This window comes from Anopheles aquasalis, chromosome 2 (assembly GCF_943734665.1).
Source record: "Anopheles aquasalis chromosome 2, idAnoAquaMG_Q_19, whole genome shotgun sequence".
Classification (NCBI taxonomy): domain Eukaryota; kingdom Metazoa; phylum Arthropoda; class Insecta; order Diptera; family Culicidae; genus Anopheles; species Anopheles aquasalis.
The window spans coordinates 18985001-19000000 of NC_064877.1; the positions used below are offsets into that span (position 1 = coordinate 18985001).

The following is a 15000-nucleotide window of genomic DNA, read 5'->3' on the forward strand; positions in this document are numbered from 1 at the left end:
ATCCACTTGAAAACAATCAACCAAAACCATAAATCAATCGACGAACGATGACGACGGGACATCGAGAGTGACCCGGGGAGGCGGGGTAAATCAGGACACAAAAAAACAGAGCAAAAACACACAAAAAACAACGAAAATGATGCATTACATTAAGCGTTTGCAGGAGATAAGGATAACAATGGTATGGCATCATCACAGCACCTCGCCTCAATATTTTTGCAATATTTTATCGCGGACGCATTTTTCAATTGCATCTCGCGGTTTTGCGCGGGCACCAAAAAGGTGCTCCGGGAAAAAAAGAATCGGTCGCGAGTCAGGAAGGCAAAGGCTTCGAGGGTGATTGAGTATAGGTAGCTTATTGAATGTTTAATTAATTTGAACAGGTGCTAACGAAAGGCACAAAAGCCATTCGCCGATCGCCGAGCTATCGCAAAATGTCGGCGAGAACGAGAAACGAGTGAGAAACTGTCAAAATGATAATGCCACCGGAATTGAAGGGGAAAATTTACGAGTTTTTAAATAATGCAGCCCTTTCGCACTGGACCAGGAACCCCAGGGCAACCTGCAGCATCCTCTGCACTCGAGTGTACGCGTGGTGGCATTATCTTTATCGTGCGCAACTCGTCCTCGCGCATAAGGGATGGCGTATGTTGTTTGGGACAAAAGTCAAAAACAGAAAACATTTGTTAAAAAAAACGGGAAAACCCATCGCCAGGGGGACTATTTTTCCCCCAAAAACAAAAATAAAAAAAGAGCGAAACACGTGGATGCCACTCGATCGGTCGGTGTGTCATTTACAGCTGACTTGGCGTGGCGATTGACAGTGGAAATGATCTGGCTGGCGGCTCCAAAAACCCGTGTTACTGTCCCGTCCATTCGCTGCCCACATGATTAACGTAATGAGACCATGGAAAGGGTGTCATTGTGGACATGCAGTCCGCCTGACCGACCCGGCTGCTGTTGTTAAACTGTTGTCAAACGATGGCGGGGGGTCTTGTGACAATAATTCAAATCGAATCAAACACACTGACTGCCGCTTCTGTTGCTGCTTATGCTGCGGGAATCAAAGCGATAGGAGTAAAGGATGACTACACGTGTACAATTAACCTTCATAATAATGTTGCAGCATCATCCGGCTAGCGTATGGATGATAAAAAAAAAAACATAATCATGTAGTATCTCCGTTGGGGGTAAAAATGGAGCCATGGACAAAGTACCTGACATCCTGGCATCGGGTACCATGGCTACCATGGTATGAGTATAAATCAACATTTAAAACAAGAGCGAGCATAAAAATCGAATGCACAAGCCGCTGTTTTATGCTAAAGGCGTAGAGCAGAGGGGCAGCAGAGATTGCAACATTCTAGATACAGCTAAACATACAGTACGCCCTCCTTCCCCATTGATCGTCCTTTTTGATCGTCCTTTTCCCGATGTGACTCGTGATGGCTATCGGGCTAATTGAAAATGTCATTTATGAACTTTGCTCCGGGCTGAACATGGTCCCGTGGTTTTTGATGCCATTTTAATGCCATTCATTTCCACTTCCTGTGGGACGATGTTACGAGCAAAGTTGTAACCAATGACCTCTGGCATTTGCAACTAAATCTGTAGTCCATGTATTCTATGATTGCTGGTTTAATTTTTCTCTTTTTATCACGTCTTTTCTGTGTAATGAATCGTTATCAAATGCTCGTTGGTTCTAGGTGGTTTATTCTTGCTATATTCTGTGGAGTTAAATGTTGTTATTTAAATGTCGATATGGAAGTTTCATAATTGATTCTTAGAACAAATGAATCTTGGGTTAAACATAAGAAAGAAAATATGTTATTTTTAAAGATCTGCCAAAAAGCTGGTTCCTTTTCTCAACATCTCAATTGTTACATTAGCAACCAAAGGGAGATCTTTTTGAATAAATTAAGACAACGAGCATGTCTTTTGAAAATGTAAAATATACGAAGGTCTTTGAAAGTCCATGCTGGTCTCACCTCAAGGTGGCTAATTAATCCTTTTCAAATATTGACCGTCGGTAGGTAGAGCTTGACGACTTCTTCGTTCATTTTGTTGTCTCAACTCCATCCAGCTCCAGATTTGCGACCACTTTATGGTTTCAGATGTGGCAGGGGTTTCTTTAGGGTTAAGTTAGATGGATAAGAAATCGTCGTGTTGTCCCTAATGATATGCAATCGAGTTATGAAGTTTTCTATTGACGAAGCCAAGGTAAAAGTGTCACGAGGGACCGAATTTTAAATCAATTCGTCGCTTAAGGTGCCGGAACGGTCATCGTTTGTTTGGCGGTCGTTTTGTTCTTTTGTCCATAATCGTGTTTGCGGATAAGCGGTTTAGCAGACAACTTTTCACATTATTTGTGCATTGTAATGATGGGATCTGGAGCGATTTATTTTTCGGTACTACAAATCCACAAACAACCGTTTGTAAAATCAGGTATAGATTTGTAGTGGATAATGGATTGGGAACCCGTTTTTCGCTTGATTGCAAAAAAGGAGATTGTTCAAATAGGATCATGATGAAAGGAAAGGGGAACAGGGTTGTTGTTGATTAAAGATGCTAATATGTTGTTATTGATTTGCCTTCATATCCCCGTCAACATTGTCAACAATTAGCTTAATTTGAACCACGCATCATGGATATTAAAATGATTGTTTTAGTTGGATCGAAATTTCATATTCAGTAAAATCAATGAAATTGTGTGCTAATGATTATTGCTGGGCGCGTGCTTTGTATGATAACACCTTTCTATGTCAGGCATATGATTTAGTTTAAGCTCTATGGCCTGGCATCATTAAACATTTATGCAGGAACCAATCGAATGTTTTTCTCTAGAAGAGAGTTTCGGTTTAAAAATTTTCGTTTGATTTGAATGCAATATCGATTTCTGTTGAACAATCGAACCTATTCTCCAAAATCGATTGCGTGCTTCATGAATTCGGCATTCGGCTCACATGCATCAGGAGCATATCTTACATCCACTCCGCAAGGAAGCTCTCAACCGACGATACATTTCACACCATGTTCAAGGTCTGTGGTTTTTGGACGAAGCTAAGGCCTGTAAAGGACCACTTAAATCGTCCGTTCATACCCGTTAGCCCACCGATGGCGATACCGAAACGGAAGCTTAACTTCGCTCCCTTAGACGAACCTCTTTGCCGGGAGTTTCCGAAGCCCCACTCCCTGGGCTCAACTGAGCAGAGAGCTCTCATCAAATCACATTCGCCAAGCACATTTGTTAGCAAAACAACGATACCGTTAGTCGGACCGAAAAGCACATCGAACTGTCGAGTGGTTCCACGGAATTGGGATGCTCGAGAAGGCCAGCATGCCCCAAGGGCGGCAAAGTGGAGCTACCGGACTTGAATACATTATCCTGTCGGTTGCTTTTGTAGCTCTTTCGATGGCCTTGCTTCCAGCGGCAAATCGGTGCATCGCTTCTGGATAATTTCTGGCCCGAGGATGTCTGTCGGTGTGCCTGTGTGTCGGATCCCTGGACTGACGTGCTCGGGAAATGATCAAAAACTAAATTCCCGTTTAATGGAGTGGCTGCAAAAACGCAATCAAAGGAAGACTCTAGACGAATGGGGCGATCGTGTTGCATGTTGCATGTGTGCCGCTGACATTCCCACTGCATGGCATGCAGCACATAAAGGGGAGAGTTTAGAGTTGGGAAGGCAAAGGACTTCAGGGCCAAATCATAGAAATCGCTTTTTATTTTTCCTGATTAAATTCCAGTTAGTCGGTTTCTTGGAAATTTCGGATAGTAAATGGATGGTTGTTTAAATGTGAAACCACACAAAAGTTTCTAAGCATATTTTTAAAAAAAGTTTAAAAACATCAAACATTTATAGATTGCTCATCTTCACCTGTGTGCCGGTGATTTTGTTGTATCAAAATCAATTATGATTTAATTGAAATGACACAAAAATAGATTTTTAGCCAGACTGTATTCCAATCAGTTTGTTTGCCTTCCAGCAATCACTATCGGGCCATTGAATGGTTCCACATTTCGATTATCTTGGTTTCAAAAGAGTTCTCTCCTAGAGATTAACTTCCCATGCTCACACAAATTTCGATGAGGATCAACGAGCCAATACTGTGGACTTTAGAAACCCGAGAACGGAACTTGATGTTGTTGTGGTCTCCTCCATACAGCCCCGCTCCAGGCATGCCTTCGGTATTTTGTCGATGCATTGCAAATAGCCACTCGGACGTACGAAATACAATTTGTGTGCTGACTGACTTCCGTAGCAATTCCTTTTGTGTATTTCATCGACGGTGTAGGGAAGCAGTGCAAACAGATCGGACTTCGGGGCGATTGGCTGTGGCTATGGGCATTGAATGCACCGTCACTCTGTGGAACGTTCGTTCGTTGTATTGGAAATTAAACAAATTTCGAATACCAGCAAAGTGAAATGCATTTCCGAAGAAAGGTGGCCAAAGGATCGGATCTGTTTGGTTAGGAACCACGGCTTATCTCGGTTTGGTCTTGGCAATAACACGCAGCACGGTTCTCGGTTGGCAAATCGGTGTACGGTCGGTGCAATTTCAATACGCTTAAATATTTGCTGATAAGGCACATTCCGGGCACTGGCATCAGGTTTCGGCTGCAAATAAACGAACCGGTCAAGGGTTTCCTGTTTTGATGACATTTTAAAGCCGATGAAGATTGGTTTAGTTTAGTAGAAAGTTAACAAGCGGATGAGGTTGGAAGGGCGGATAGTGGAAATGAGATAAGCGATAAGATAATCATGAGCATAAAATCTTTTTTGATGTTTTCTTATCTTTCATCATCATCATCATCAGATTATCTGGAGGAGTTAATGACGGACTTGAAGGATCTATCGCCACAGCCAAGTGATAAGAGTGTGATAAAAATTGATAAAACAATGCAATCATCAAATTAACATAAGAATCATACTGATTCTGGTGTGCTGAAAAATAGTAATGAAATGCCAAAGTTGTGAGGTTTTATTGTAATTTAGTGAACGTGTGCGTCTGAATCTACATTGAACTACGATGTGAATCTTCAGTTTCGTAGAACGACTCATCCTTTTCCATCGAAGATGTCCAGCAAACCTTGTACACCGGAATGTGGAAGAAGGTAAGTAAGGAACTCGTTATCAACCCCCTTTCTTATGTCGAAAATATATGTCTGCTATCTTTATATCGCAAAAATGAATCATTCTGCGATGAAACAAAGGGCAGCAACAACTGATTTTAACAATTTTCTGAAGATTCCACTGACAAAATAGATGTTGATCAATGTTTGGATAACCGTTTACCTTTAGTTTCACCACAATGTGCCACTTCTAGTCGGTAAAGAATTTGATTTGTGCCCCGCTTTCGCGTGATATTTACGCTGCCCAACGTTGCAGGACATCTGTGGTCAGCGACGTTACTGTCACCGAAGGCAGGATATTTATGGTGCATTCCACTGCAGACACATTTGTAGCAGACGAATAATATCAAGTACAAGCTTGCAATATTTTCTCTCTCTCTCTCTCTGAAATGGTGGCGATCGTTCGGTCAAACGGCCTTAAGTTTTTGGCAGTTTATGGTTCAGTTTTTTTCATTGCATGCTCGCTCATTCTATTCGTTTTCTCGTTCTTTTCAACCTTCACCATTGCTTGTTCGGGCATTCCTTTCGGTGAAATCGGTTACGTGATTGATTAGGACAACAGCGAACGCCCTTCGTCGGCAGTGGTTTGCGGTAGAGCGTAGTGGTTGCAACAGGTTAGCGAAACATTTTAGCCGAACATTGCGACCACGTTAGACCATGGCCCAGGAATTTCGGTAGAATGTCATATTTTTGGTGTGGCATGTATTTGTCCTTGTTTGGTTTGGCCTCGCAGCCTTCGAAAGACATTAGCAGCAGACTCGCCAGTTGTTTTGCAATTTATCAAGCAGCGATCTTCTGAAGCTTGTTTCATATAAAATCGCGACCTAAACTTCTATAAAGCTACATGTAAAATTTATTTTATGTTTTTAAATAATGTCAATGCTGATTTAGGATTCAATACCCCGTTTAGATTCGCAGCTTCCTTACTGCGGTCAATATGAAAAGCTGAGCTACGCATAACTGTCACTACGCGTGTTCTAAATCAGCATTGACAGCCTCCACGAAACCACAAATCTCACAGCCCGTTAGGCTGATGTTACAGTAAAGAGCAGAAAGTGAAACACGTTTGTCCGCGGATCTCCCCACGAAACGGGGAAAAATCGGATTCAACCGAACATTTGCCAGCTTTGCAAATCCTCTTTGTCGAACATGCACGTACGCCTGGAACAGCGGGAGCATCGTGAGTTACAAATATTGGCATTGTAGAGCGAAGCGGACCTGCTGGTCATGTGGCGGTGGATCCCTATTTGAACAACTGATTGGCGTCAGCTAAAAAGGAAAAAGGGGAAGAGTGCAGCGCGCGCTCACACCATGAGGAGGCTCGATCCAGCCTTTATCGCCATGATAACGACGGAAGGGAGCTGCACTGCAAATGGTAGCCAACAAGCGGTGCGCGAGGGAAGTCTAGCATAATCAGGATAATGGGGACCGCCCGAGTTCCGCTCTCTCATGGTGGATGCAACTTTTGTTGTGCACCATAGCCGTATCGACGGAGCTAGACCGCGGGGATTTTTCAATGTTACAACCCCAAACCGGTGCAAGCAAAGACCAGGCTCCAACGCGATATGCAACACTAATTTGGCCTCATCGCCGGGGTCGCTTTAACGATCATACCGAGCTATGGTTTGAGCGTCCATTTCGGACGGTGGATGCATTTGATGATGAATCAAATCAACCATTTCGGTTTCCCCCTGGTAGCAGCAGCAGCAGTAGAACGGTGGACGCGTAGGTGACTGATTATTACATGATTAATCTGTTGCCGGTAATCGGATTTATGCTTCGCGCTGGACTGATTCTCGACGTGTCGCCGAACGGTGCCACGGTACGCCATCGTTGCGACGACAATGTTTCGCAGCACGCAATGGAGTAAAGCAGAAGCATCAATAATGATAGTTTTACGATCCCCAGCATCCGGGAGAATTGCTCTGCGCATGGAAACCCCGTCGACTGCGAGGTTCTTGTTTGTTAAGTCATCAATCTAGGAATCTCATTGCGATTGCAGAACGCACGTTTTATATTGCTGCATTGTCCTTCAATCATACTATTTTTCTATTTTTCTAATGTTTCTATAATGTATTCTTTAGTTCTAAAGGTTCAATCGTTAAATTTAGGATTTTTGATGACAATTCATATCAACGTTCCATTCTAACATAAAAATCTGTCCATGCCGATAGAGAGGAGACAGAAAGATGGAGAGACCATGCATGAAATAACAGTGACAGACGGAGAGAGTGAAAGAAAGGGAGTGGGATAGGGGTTCGGCGATGTTGAGACTCAGTGTTATTCGACCTAAGATTAACATTGATACGGGATCAGCTTGCGGAAATGTATGCGATAAGAGTGAAATGTGCACTTAACGTTATCAATATTCGAATGTCAGAAAAAAGCAACAACATTATCATTAAGCCAAGCGCTACGATGAGCTACTCTCAACGAAGGAAGCAGCATTCGCGCTTCTGACTCTAGCAAGGCAAGGTTTATTTTCGTTGTACGTGCAAAGCGTTTTTTCGTCATGGATCGTATAGTTTGGTTCATAGTGGTGTGGTTCCTTGCAACAGCAGTAGTAGTGAGTAGTGATCGTAACATGGTGCATCCGAAGTCACCGGCGTCAATAAATGAATCGGGCTTCTCTTTGGAGCTGCTTTTGACCAATAATGACATTTTACATCATATGCTTCGTGAGCTGCGAGAAGATGTCCTAGAGCAACGAAAAATCATCGCAGAAAATCAAGTACAGCTAAATAATACTTTTCAACTGTTGGCAAAGATGCAGCAAGAAGCAAATGATCGACATGCGGAAGATGCAGCAAAAATGGCCAACTTACAATTAGAATTGCAGAAGCAACGGGAAGAGATAGTGAAAAACCGAGTCGAGAGTTCCAAACGGACTTCAGAATTGGGAACGAAATTAGACGGCGATCACCAACAGATACGCAAAACATTGTTAGATATTCAACTTGATTCATACTGGTCCTGCAAAGATGTGCCAACGAAAGTAAGTGGGACATATAAAATCCGTATGAAGGAAAATCTTGATCCTTTTCAAGCATATTGTGCCCAAGTGAGCATGGGAGGAGGTTGGATGGAAATTCAATACCGCTCAAAAGGAGAATTGGACTTCAATCGCAATTGGATGGACTACAGAAAAGGCTTTGGCGAAGTCAACGAAGAGCATTGGATTGGACTGGAAAAGATTTATCAATTTACGAAGGAGCACAATTGCGAGCTGATAGTCTGGATGAAAGACTTCCATGGTAACGACAAGTACGCCCATTACGACGCCTTTGCCATCGGTAGTGAAGCTGAGGGCTATTATCTTAAAACCCTGGGTAGCCATAGCGGAACAGCAGGAGATTCACTAAGACAACATGAAGGATCGAAATTCTCAACCGCCGATAGGGATAACGATGCCAGTGATAGTAATTGTGCCAAAATCTATGAAGGAGGCTGGTGGTACAAGAATTGCTATAATGCGCTTCTAAACGGTCTTTATCGAAATGTCACTGGCAAAAATGAGAATAAGATAGAATGGTACGGTTTCAACAACGATTGGCGTGGTCTAAGCTATACTCGCATGCAGCTCCGCCCATTGGATTGAGCGACGACGAACAGAGTTCGCTAGGAATCAAACGGATGGCCGAAATGATCAGAAGTGCAACAGTTGTTTAAGATTTGAGAAGTGTAGATTTAAAAACAAGTCCGTAAAAGCAACAGTGCGATAATCAATAATTTTCATTAACCAATTTATTGACAAAAGAATAAATTCGTTGTGAACCAAATGATAATGTATTTACTTTAGACTGTATCGGTTTTATCGGAATAACTTCCCGATTTTACATTTAATTTCATTTTAGTTAATATTATGGTTGTTATAATTAGTCATACATATTATCGAGATTTTCTACTAGAAATCATTCCCAAAAGAATTATTTTCTTTCACTAATTGATTGCAAATCATCTACGTGCATCCACTCAACATGCACCCGAGACACGTGTTGGTCGCGCAAGTTTACGTTTGATTGAAATTAATTAATACCGTCGCTTGACTAATGGAAACAACTAAACACTGAATCACCATGGCTGATCCTTTGCTGTTCCACTTTAAACAGGACATCCCCATCGCGCGGCTAACGGACGGACGCATTCGTCTTTGGGCAGAAGAACGAATTTTCCAATAACATTAGCAGAGTCAATGAGGTAGACCTCGCGGACCGAGTCCGCTGGTCAACCGATCAACTAATTAATACAACTATTACAACCGAAACTGACACCACAACGGCTACAACGGGGCGCAACTGCCCGGAATCAATTCTCACTCGCGGAACGTGGCGCATCCGCGTTGGTTCCGGTCAGCACGTAACGTGGAACCGTAATTGCTGGCAGTTCGCTGGGCAGCCCATCCGCTAATGGTCAGCGACCGTATGACGGTGCACCTTGCTTTTGTGCAGACCGCGTTCATGTTCTTGCAGCAACATTCGGCCGGATGGCACGATCTTCGACGGGGTGGTCGCCTGTAGTCATTGCTACCTTCACTCTATCTTTCCCTACTCTATCAGCATCCTTCTTCTGGCGCTGCGTCGAGATGTATGCAAAAGGATCGAGCTAGAGTCCACCGACACGCTGTTCGCCAATATAAGCGATTAGATCGAGCTAGGTAGTGCTCCCCTTCATTTAGCGATACTTCTTCACCAAAAAGGACGTCATCAGATAATGGTTGAGGGAAGGGATTGTGGTTTCAACTGGCCAGAGATGAATTTTTGGAACAACATCGTGCTAGCCACCGTGATGAGGAACTCTTCGCCGGATGTAGATCTCTGCTTGCGTTCGCGTTGAGAACCAACTGACACGAACCGTTCGTTAGATTTCCACTGGTGAGCAATGGTACGACTTTTGACAGTGTCCTGTGTCGTTTGCTGCAACTGCGACCGTCACGATTTGCAGAGGAATTAGCGAGCTCACGCGGGAAAACGGGTACACCGTGAACCAACGCAAACCGCAAGATGTTGTCATTCGGTGCCATTTTCATCAGGAACCATGTCGCGATTAGACGACAACCGTACTCTGTCCACCGTTTAGGCGAAACAATTGGATAGCCTGTACGTTGTGTTTAGGGATTTGCTTCGCATTTCCGGGTGTTGAGGGAATATACCGTCTTTGATGAGGTTTATGGTAGAATAGAAGCAATAAAAAACTCGCCAATGCCAAAAAAATTTATGGTCAGTGTGAATTCCAGAAAAATAGTTTTTTTTTTCAGAAGTAGTGAGTCGGATTTTGAATTCATTTTGTGAAATAACCTCCTCATACATTTACAAAAATACTTTAGTACAATCTTACATTATAATAGCAGTCTATAGCTCCTTGTATCAATTAAAAAAAGGAGCAATCCAAAGTGAACCATTTTTCTATGTATCTGAAATGTATAAAAAAAACAGACTTACTGACAGCTGTCTGGCAAAACATCGGTTGACAATCGATCCACTTTGGGCCCCACTTCGAGGCAGAATGGTGCCATTCTTTTAAGAGATTTTTCCTACTGTTAGAACCTTAACCACATGTGGAAAGAATCGGATCTAATTCGGACCGTGGCTTTACTTTGTTACCAGAGTTATCGCAGTGACGCCCTCCTATCGTCTGCATGTCTATTTCGATCGGATTGACAAGCACTTAGCATTGGCTTTCGATTTGGTGGTTTCTTACTCCAGCTACTGGATGGTCTGGAGATGGAGGATTCCGGCTCGTGATGATGTAGGTAAAGTGGTGTTAAATTTTTAACTATACCCGGCACTTTGGTCATCTCCATCAGCATTGCCAAGATGGTATACGGTGAAAGGTTCTACATACACATGGTCGAAAGCAATAGGTTGTTGAAGTGGAAAGCGAATCACAGCTTCGTTCGCAATGGAAAGAATCCAATCGATCGGTGGAGTTGTCCCTCTGACCATCAAGGGATGTTGGTACTTTTTTGAGGATCCCACTTGTGCCACGCAGCATCAGCTTGAATTGAAGAGACTTTAATTTCCAGTAACCCCTCGAGGGGCAGTTGATAAGCCATGCGATAGTTTGCCGTCACGTTTCACGCAAAAGTTGTGATGAGACGCTTGAAGTGACATTTCTCGGTACGTGATGCTGATAAGGCTTGCTGCGGTCCATGGTGTTTCCCAGTGAACCTCGTGATTATACTTCTGCACCAGCCTCGGGCTCAATTCTAATTTCATCAACTACAAGTCATCGTCCCGTACCGTGTGGGATGTGAGTGGGCTGCGCACAAAACTGAATTAAACATGAATATTTGATGAGGCCAACTGGAGGCCAGTGTGATTGGAATCCCGGCAGTGACGCTGCGTTGTTTCCCTTTGGGGCTAGATTTCACAAAATCTGACAGCTTTTCCACGGCCACCATCGGACGCTAGACGCTAGACATTGCGTAACCGCAAGGCATTAGCCCTTGGACACATGGGATGAGATGGGAGATGCCTCGAGCTTAACGGAACGGAAGGGCATTTTTCATCTCGCCATCGGGCCATCGTTCGGTCGGGTTCAAGGGGGCCTCTTTCGTGCGGACCAAAACCTATCATAAGTTCGTTGACGAATCGATTTTCTGTCAGTTTCATCTGATGGACGATAGGATGGAGGCCTGGTCAGGCGTTCTAGTCCCACCCTGATAGCCGACTAGCACCCAGTTGCCTGCTTGCCGAAATTAGTTATTAATAATCGAAGCTCACCGTTGGCCATACGGGATAATACACGGCCCTGTGATGGGGTGAGGATTCTTTCCGAAGACCTCTTTTACTCCATCGCTCAAAGTAGTGAACGATTCTTTCGCAGAATCTGGCGGAAATTTCCCCGGAGAGTGATTGCGTTAGCAGTGATAATGCGCAAGTCTGGTTGGGCCTGGTATCCTTTAAATGAATTTTCTTTTCGGTTTCGCTCGTCCAAAAGTTGTACCAATGGTCTGGTCAACGTACTGGACAAGTGATTTAACTGTTTAGCCATTGGTCTCGTGATTAATAATTTTCAAATCGCTAACCTCAGTTACCGAATGTCTGGTAACCTTGACGGAAGATGATGAGGATCGTCTTATGCCATCGCATAAAGTCGAATGGGTTTCAAAAGTTTTCCACTAGAAAATCCGTTCTTTTCACTTCACTTGGACCGGACAACCCCATCAGACGCATAACAAGCATAACTGAACTGGCCAGGGAACGGGGATTTGAAATGTCCAAGAAAACTCGTTAGTCTGGAATTTTCCCGTCAAAAGACAAAAGCGGGTCCGGAAAAAGAATCTTCTTCATGTCGTTCGGTCCAGTGCCGTGGAGTCGTCCTCGACTACGAAATTGTGATGAAGGTGTGGTTGACGAATATTTCATTTGCATATTTGTAAAGAAGCGTTCTCTCTGCTCTCAGGCTAGGGCAAGAGCGCACTTCAAGGAGCGCAAATTCCTTAAACCCTGTTCTGTCTGAAGGAGAGGTGTCCTCAAACTTGGCTCGAGAAGTAATAATATCAAGGTGATTTTGGACCAGACCGACCGACATGCTGGTGTGAGAGATCTGGTATATGAATTTCCATCTGTTGTTCAGCAAGTTGGTCAGAAAGTAGATTCGATGAAGTTTTGTCTGGTCAAAAAGTCCTTGCTACAAACTCTTGCATTTGGTCTACCAGTAGAAAAGGGATTGAAGCACAGCATAGGTACCGAAAGGGAACTCAACAGCACACTGGTGAAGGAAATATTTTCATAATTAACATAACTTCTGCTACAAAATCCGACAAAACTGACGGCTGATGCTACCACTTTCCTCCTTCTCTCCGTGAGTCCTTTTGCGGGAAGCAGACCTAAGGGATTCAATTATGTAATGAGCGTTGCGTTGTGGAAAGCAATATGCGTTGTGGAAGCGGATGGTCGTAGGATCGTTTCCCCGAGGCTTGGTGATCCTTCTGGGGTCGTTGTCGAAGTTGTATCGTTACCGGAATATGCCTCGTTGTTTGTGGGGAATGTAAAAGCTTACTGGCCTGCCTGGAGGCTGAAAAAAAAACCACCTCATGCACCTCCCATGTGTGCATCACCGGCGTTGTGGTGATTGTGTTTGTTTTTCCCGCGTTCCAGCGATGTACCTGGCATGCTGGCAGGCTGGCATTCGGACGCTGGCCGCATTCCGCTCCCGCTGTTCCGCTGGTTGGTGAACTGTAATGACGTGACCGATGGGGCCGTGGGATGGTGTTGGTGGTGGTGGAAGTAATTGCTCCATAAAGGATTTATTTATGTGGCAGACCACAAGTTTAATTGAAGGACTGTGTAATGAGCCAGCCGGGTGCGGGCGGAATGATAAAGTAGGCAAATGATGAGGGCTCCAATGGCATGCCGCTGCTGCCGTTTGGCTGTTGTTTGCGCTGCTCCACCACCAGGAAGTGGTCGGGAAGCCGCACCAGCAGCAGAAGCAGTAGCAAGAGCCGTGGTGAGCATGAATTATCTCTGCTGCTTTTATCCGCCAACATTCGAATGAAATGGTGGTCGAATGGAAATGTGCTCCATTGTGTTGGAATGTTGCAGTGCAGGATTATACGTTGGGGATGCTCAATGCGTCATAATCCTCGCGTGAATCACTTTTTGCGAGGGTTACTATGTGCTTGGTTAAGGTTTAGAATTTAGTATTCAAAAGGAATGTGATGATAGAACATGCATCTTATTTTGGTTATCTGACTGTTATATTACACTACAACTTTTCCAGAATATTTTGTTGTATTTCAAGGAAGATTTGCTAAAACTTTGGGAGCGTGTTGGCAAAAAAAGTATTTTTTCCAGTGCCCATCGTAGCGATCACACTATGATGGTGACGGTTTGATCAATGATCAAACCGGGTTCGTCGCTTAAGCTAGCAAGTCTTTTGATTTGGACTAAAAACAGTGCCTTTCGCAGCTGCGTGATGGGTCATCAGAAAAATACAAATCAATGTTCTTTTCATAGATAATAAGCTATGAAATATCTTCGCTCTCCCTTAATCCACAAAAAAGGATGTCCATTCCTGTACTGCTTGTTGAATGTTTCATTTTTCTCTTATCCAGCGATGCTCAAATAAATGTCTTCGGTCCACCAAGAAAAAAAGCAGCCAATTGAACATTTATAAGTTTGTTTGCGCATCGCCATGTCCCAGTGACAAACCGTTTCTTTTTGCGGAACCCCGTTCTTTTTGCCTTCACCCTACCATCATCACGTACCCGAAATCATCTGCCAATCAGCGAAATGCCACTACAACTGTTTCCTTGATTGTTGGTGCAGCGTTGTGACGCCATGGCCCGTGGCGCGTTAGGCTTTCTTTTGAGTTTCGCAACAACCCCCACCAAACCACCGAAATGAGCTGGTGGTAAGGGTTTGCAAAACCTTATTCATCTCTCCATCCATCCTGGCGGCTTTATGTGCAAACTCACTCCGAAGAATACTCCTCTTCCCCGGAGAGTTCTTCGCCACCAAACTTCCCCTTCTTTTCCTTTCGGCCTTTTGGCAAACATCAATTTTGCTCCGAGCATACCTCACCCAAAGGGGGTCGAGTGGAGTTCGAGTTGAGTCTGCCGAGTGTGCGAGCAGACAATGCTCTAGCTTACTGGCAAAGGCCGGGTCGGGCCGGGTTGTCCCCCTCACTATACCCTGCCATTGCCCGGTGTGAAGAAAGACACAATATTTGCTCAACCGAGCAGCAGCATCAACAACAACCGAGGATCAAGCTCCGTGCGGGGCAGCAGCGCAAGTAATGAAGATGCCGGCGTACGGCCATCAACGCCATCGACGCCCAGCCGACCAGCCGCCGTCGATTGCCTGATTCTGGCTGTGTCAGCAAATAATATTTTCTCATCAATGGCTCTTTAAAAGGAAAAA

At 44.1% G+C, this 15000-nt stretch overlaps 2 protein-coding genes across 7 annotated transcripts in view; both read left to right on the forward strand.

Annotated features, from left to right (window-relative positions):
* The first annotated feature begins 5041 nt into the window (after positions 1–5041).
* The window catches only part of LOC126573957 (mucin-19), a 265757-nt gene continuing 255798 nt past the window's right edge, over positions 5042–15000 (forward strand). For all 6 annotated transcript variants that reach the window (XM_050233797.1, XM_050233830.1, XM_050233813.1 and 3 more), the window contains exon 1: positions 5042–5116. In XM_050233797.1, coding sequence (XP_050089754.1) covers positions 5079–5116 — 38 coding nt within the window. In that variant the 5' untranslated portion in view covers positions 5042–5078. The remainder of the gene's footprint in view (positions 5117–15000) is intronic.
* LOC126573993 (fibrinogen-like protein 1) lies at positions 7616–8831 on the forward strand. The gene has a single exon (XM_050233871.1). It carries the CDS (start codon positions 7647–7649, stop codon positions 8730–8732), a length of 1086 nt encoding a protein of 361 aa, XP_050089828.1. The 5' UTR covers positions 7616–7646; the 3' UTR covers positions 8733–8831.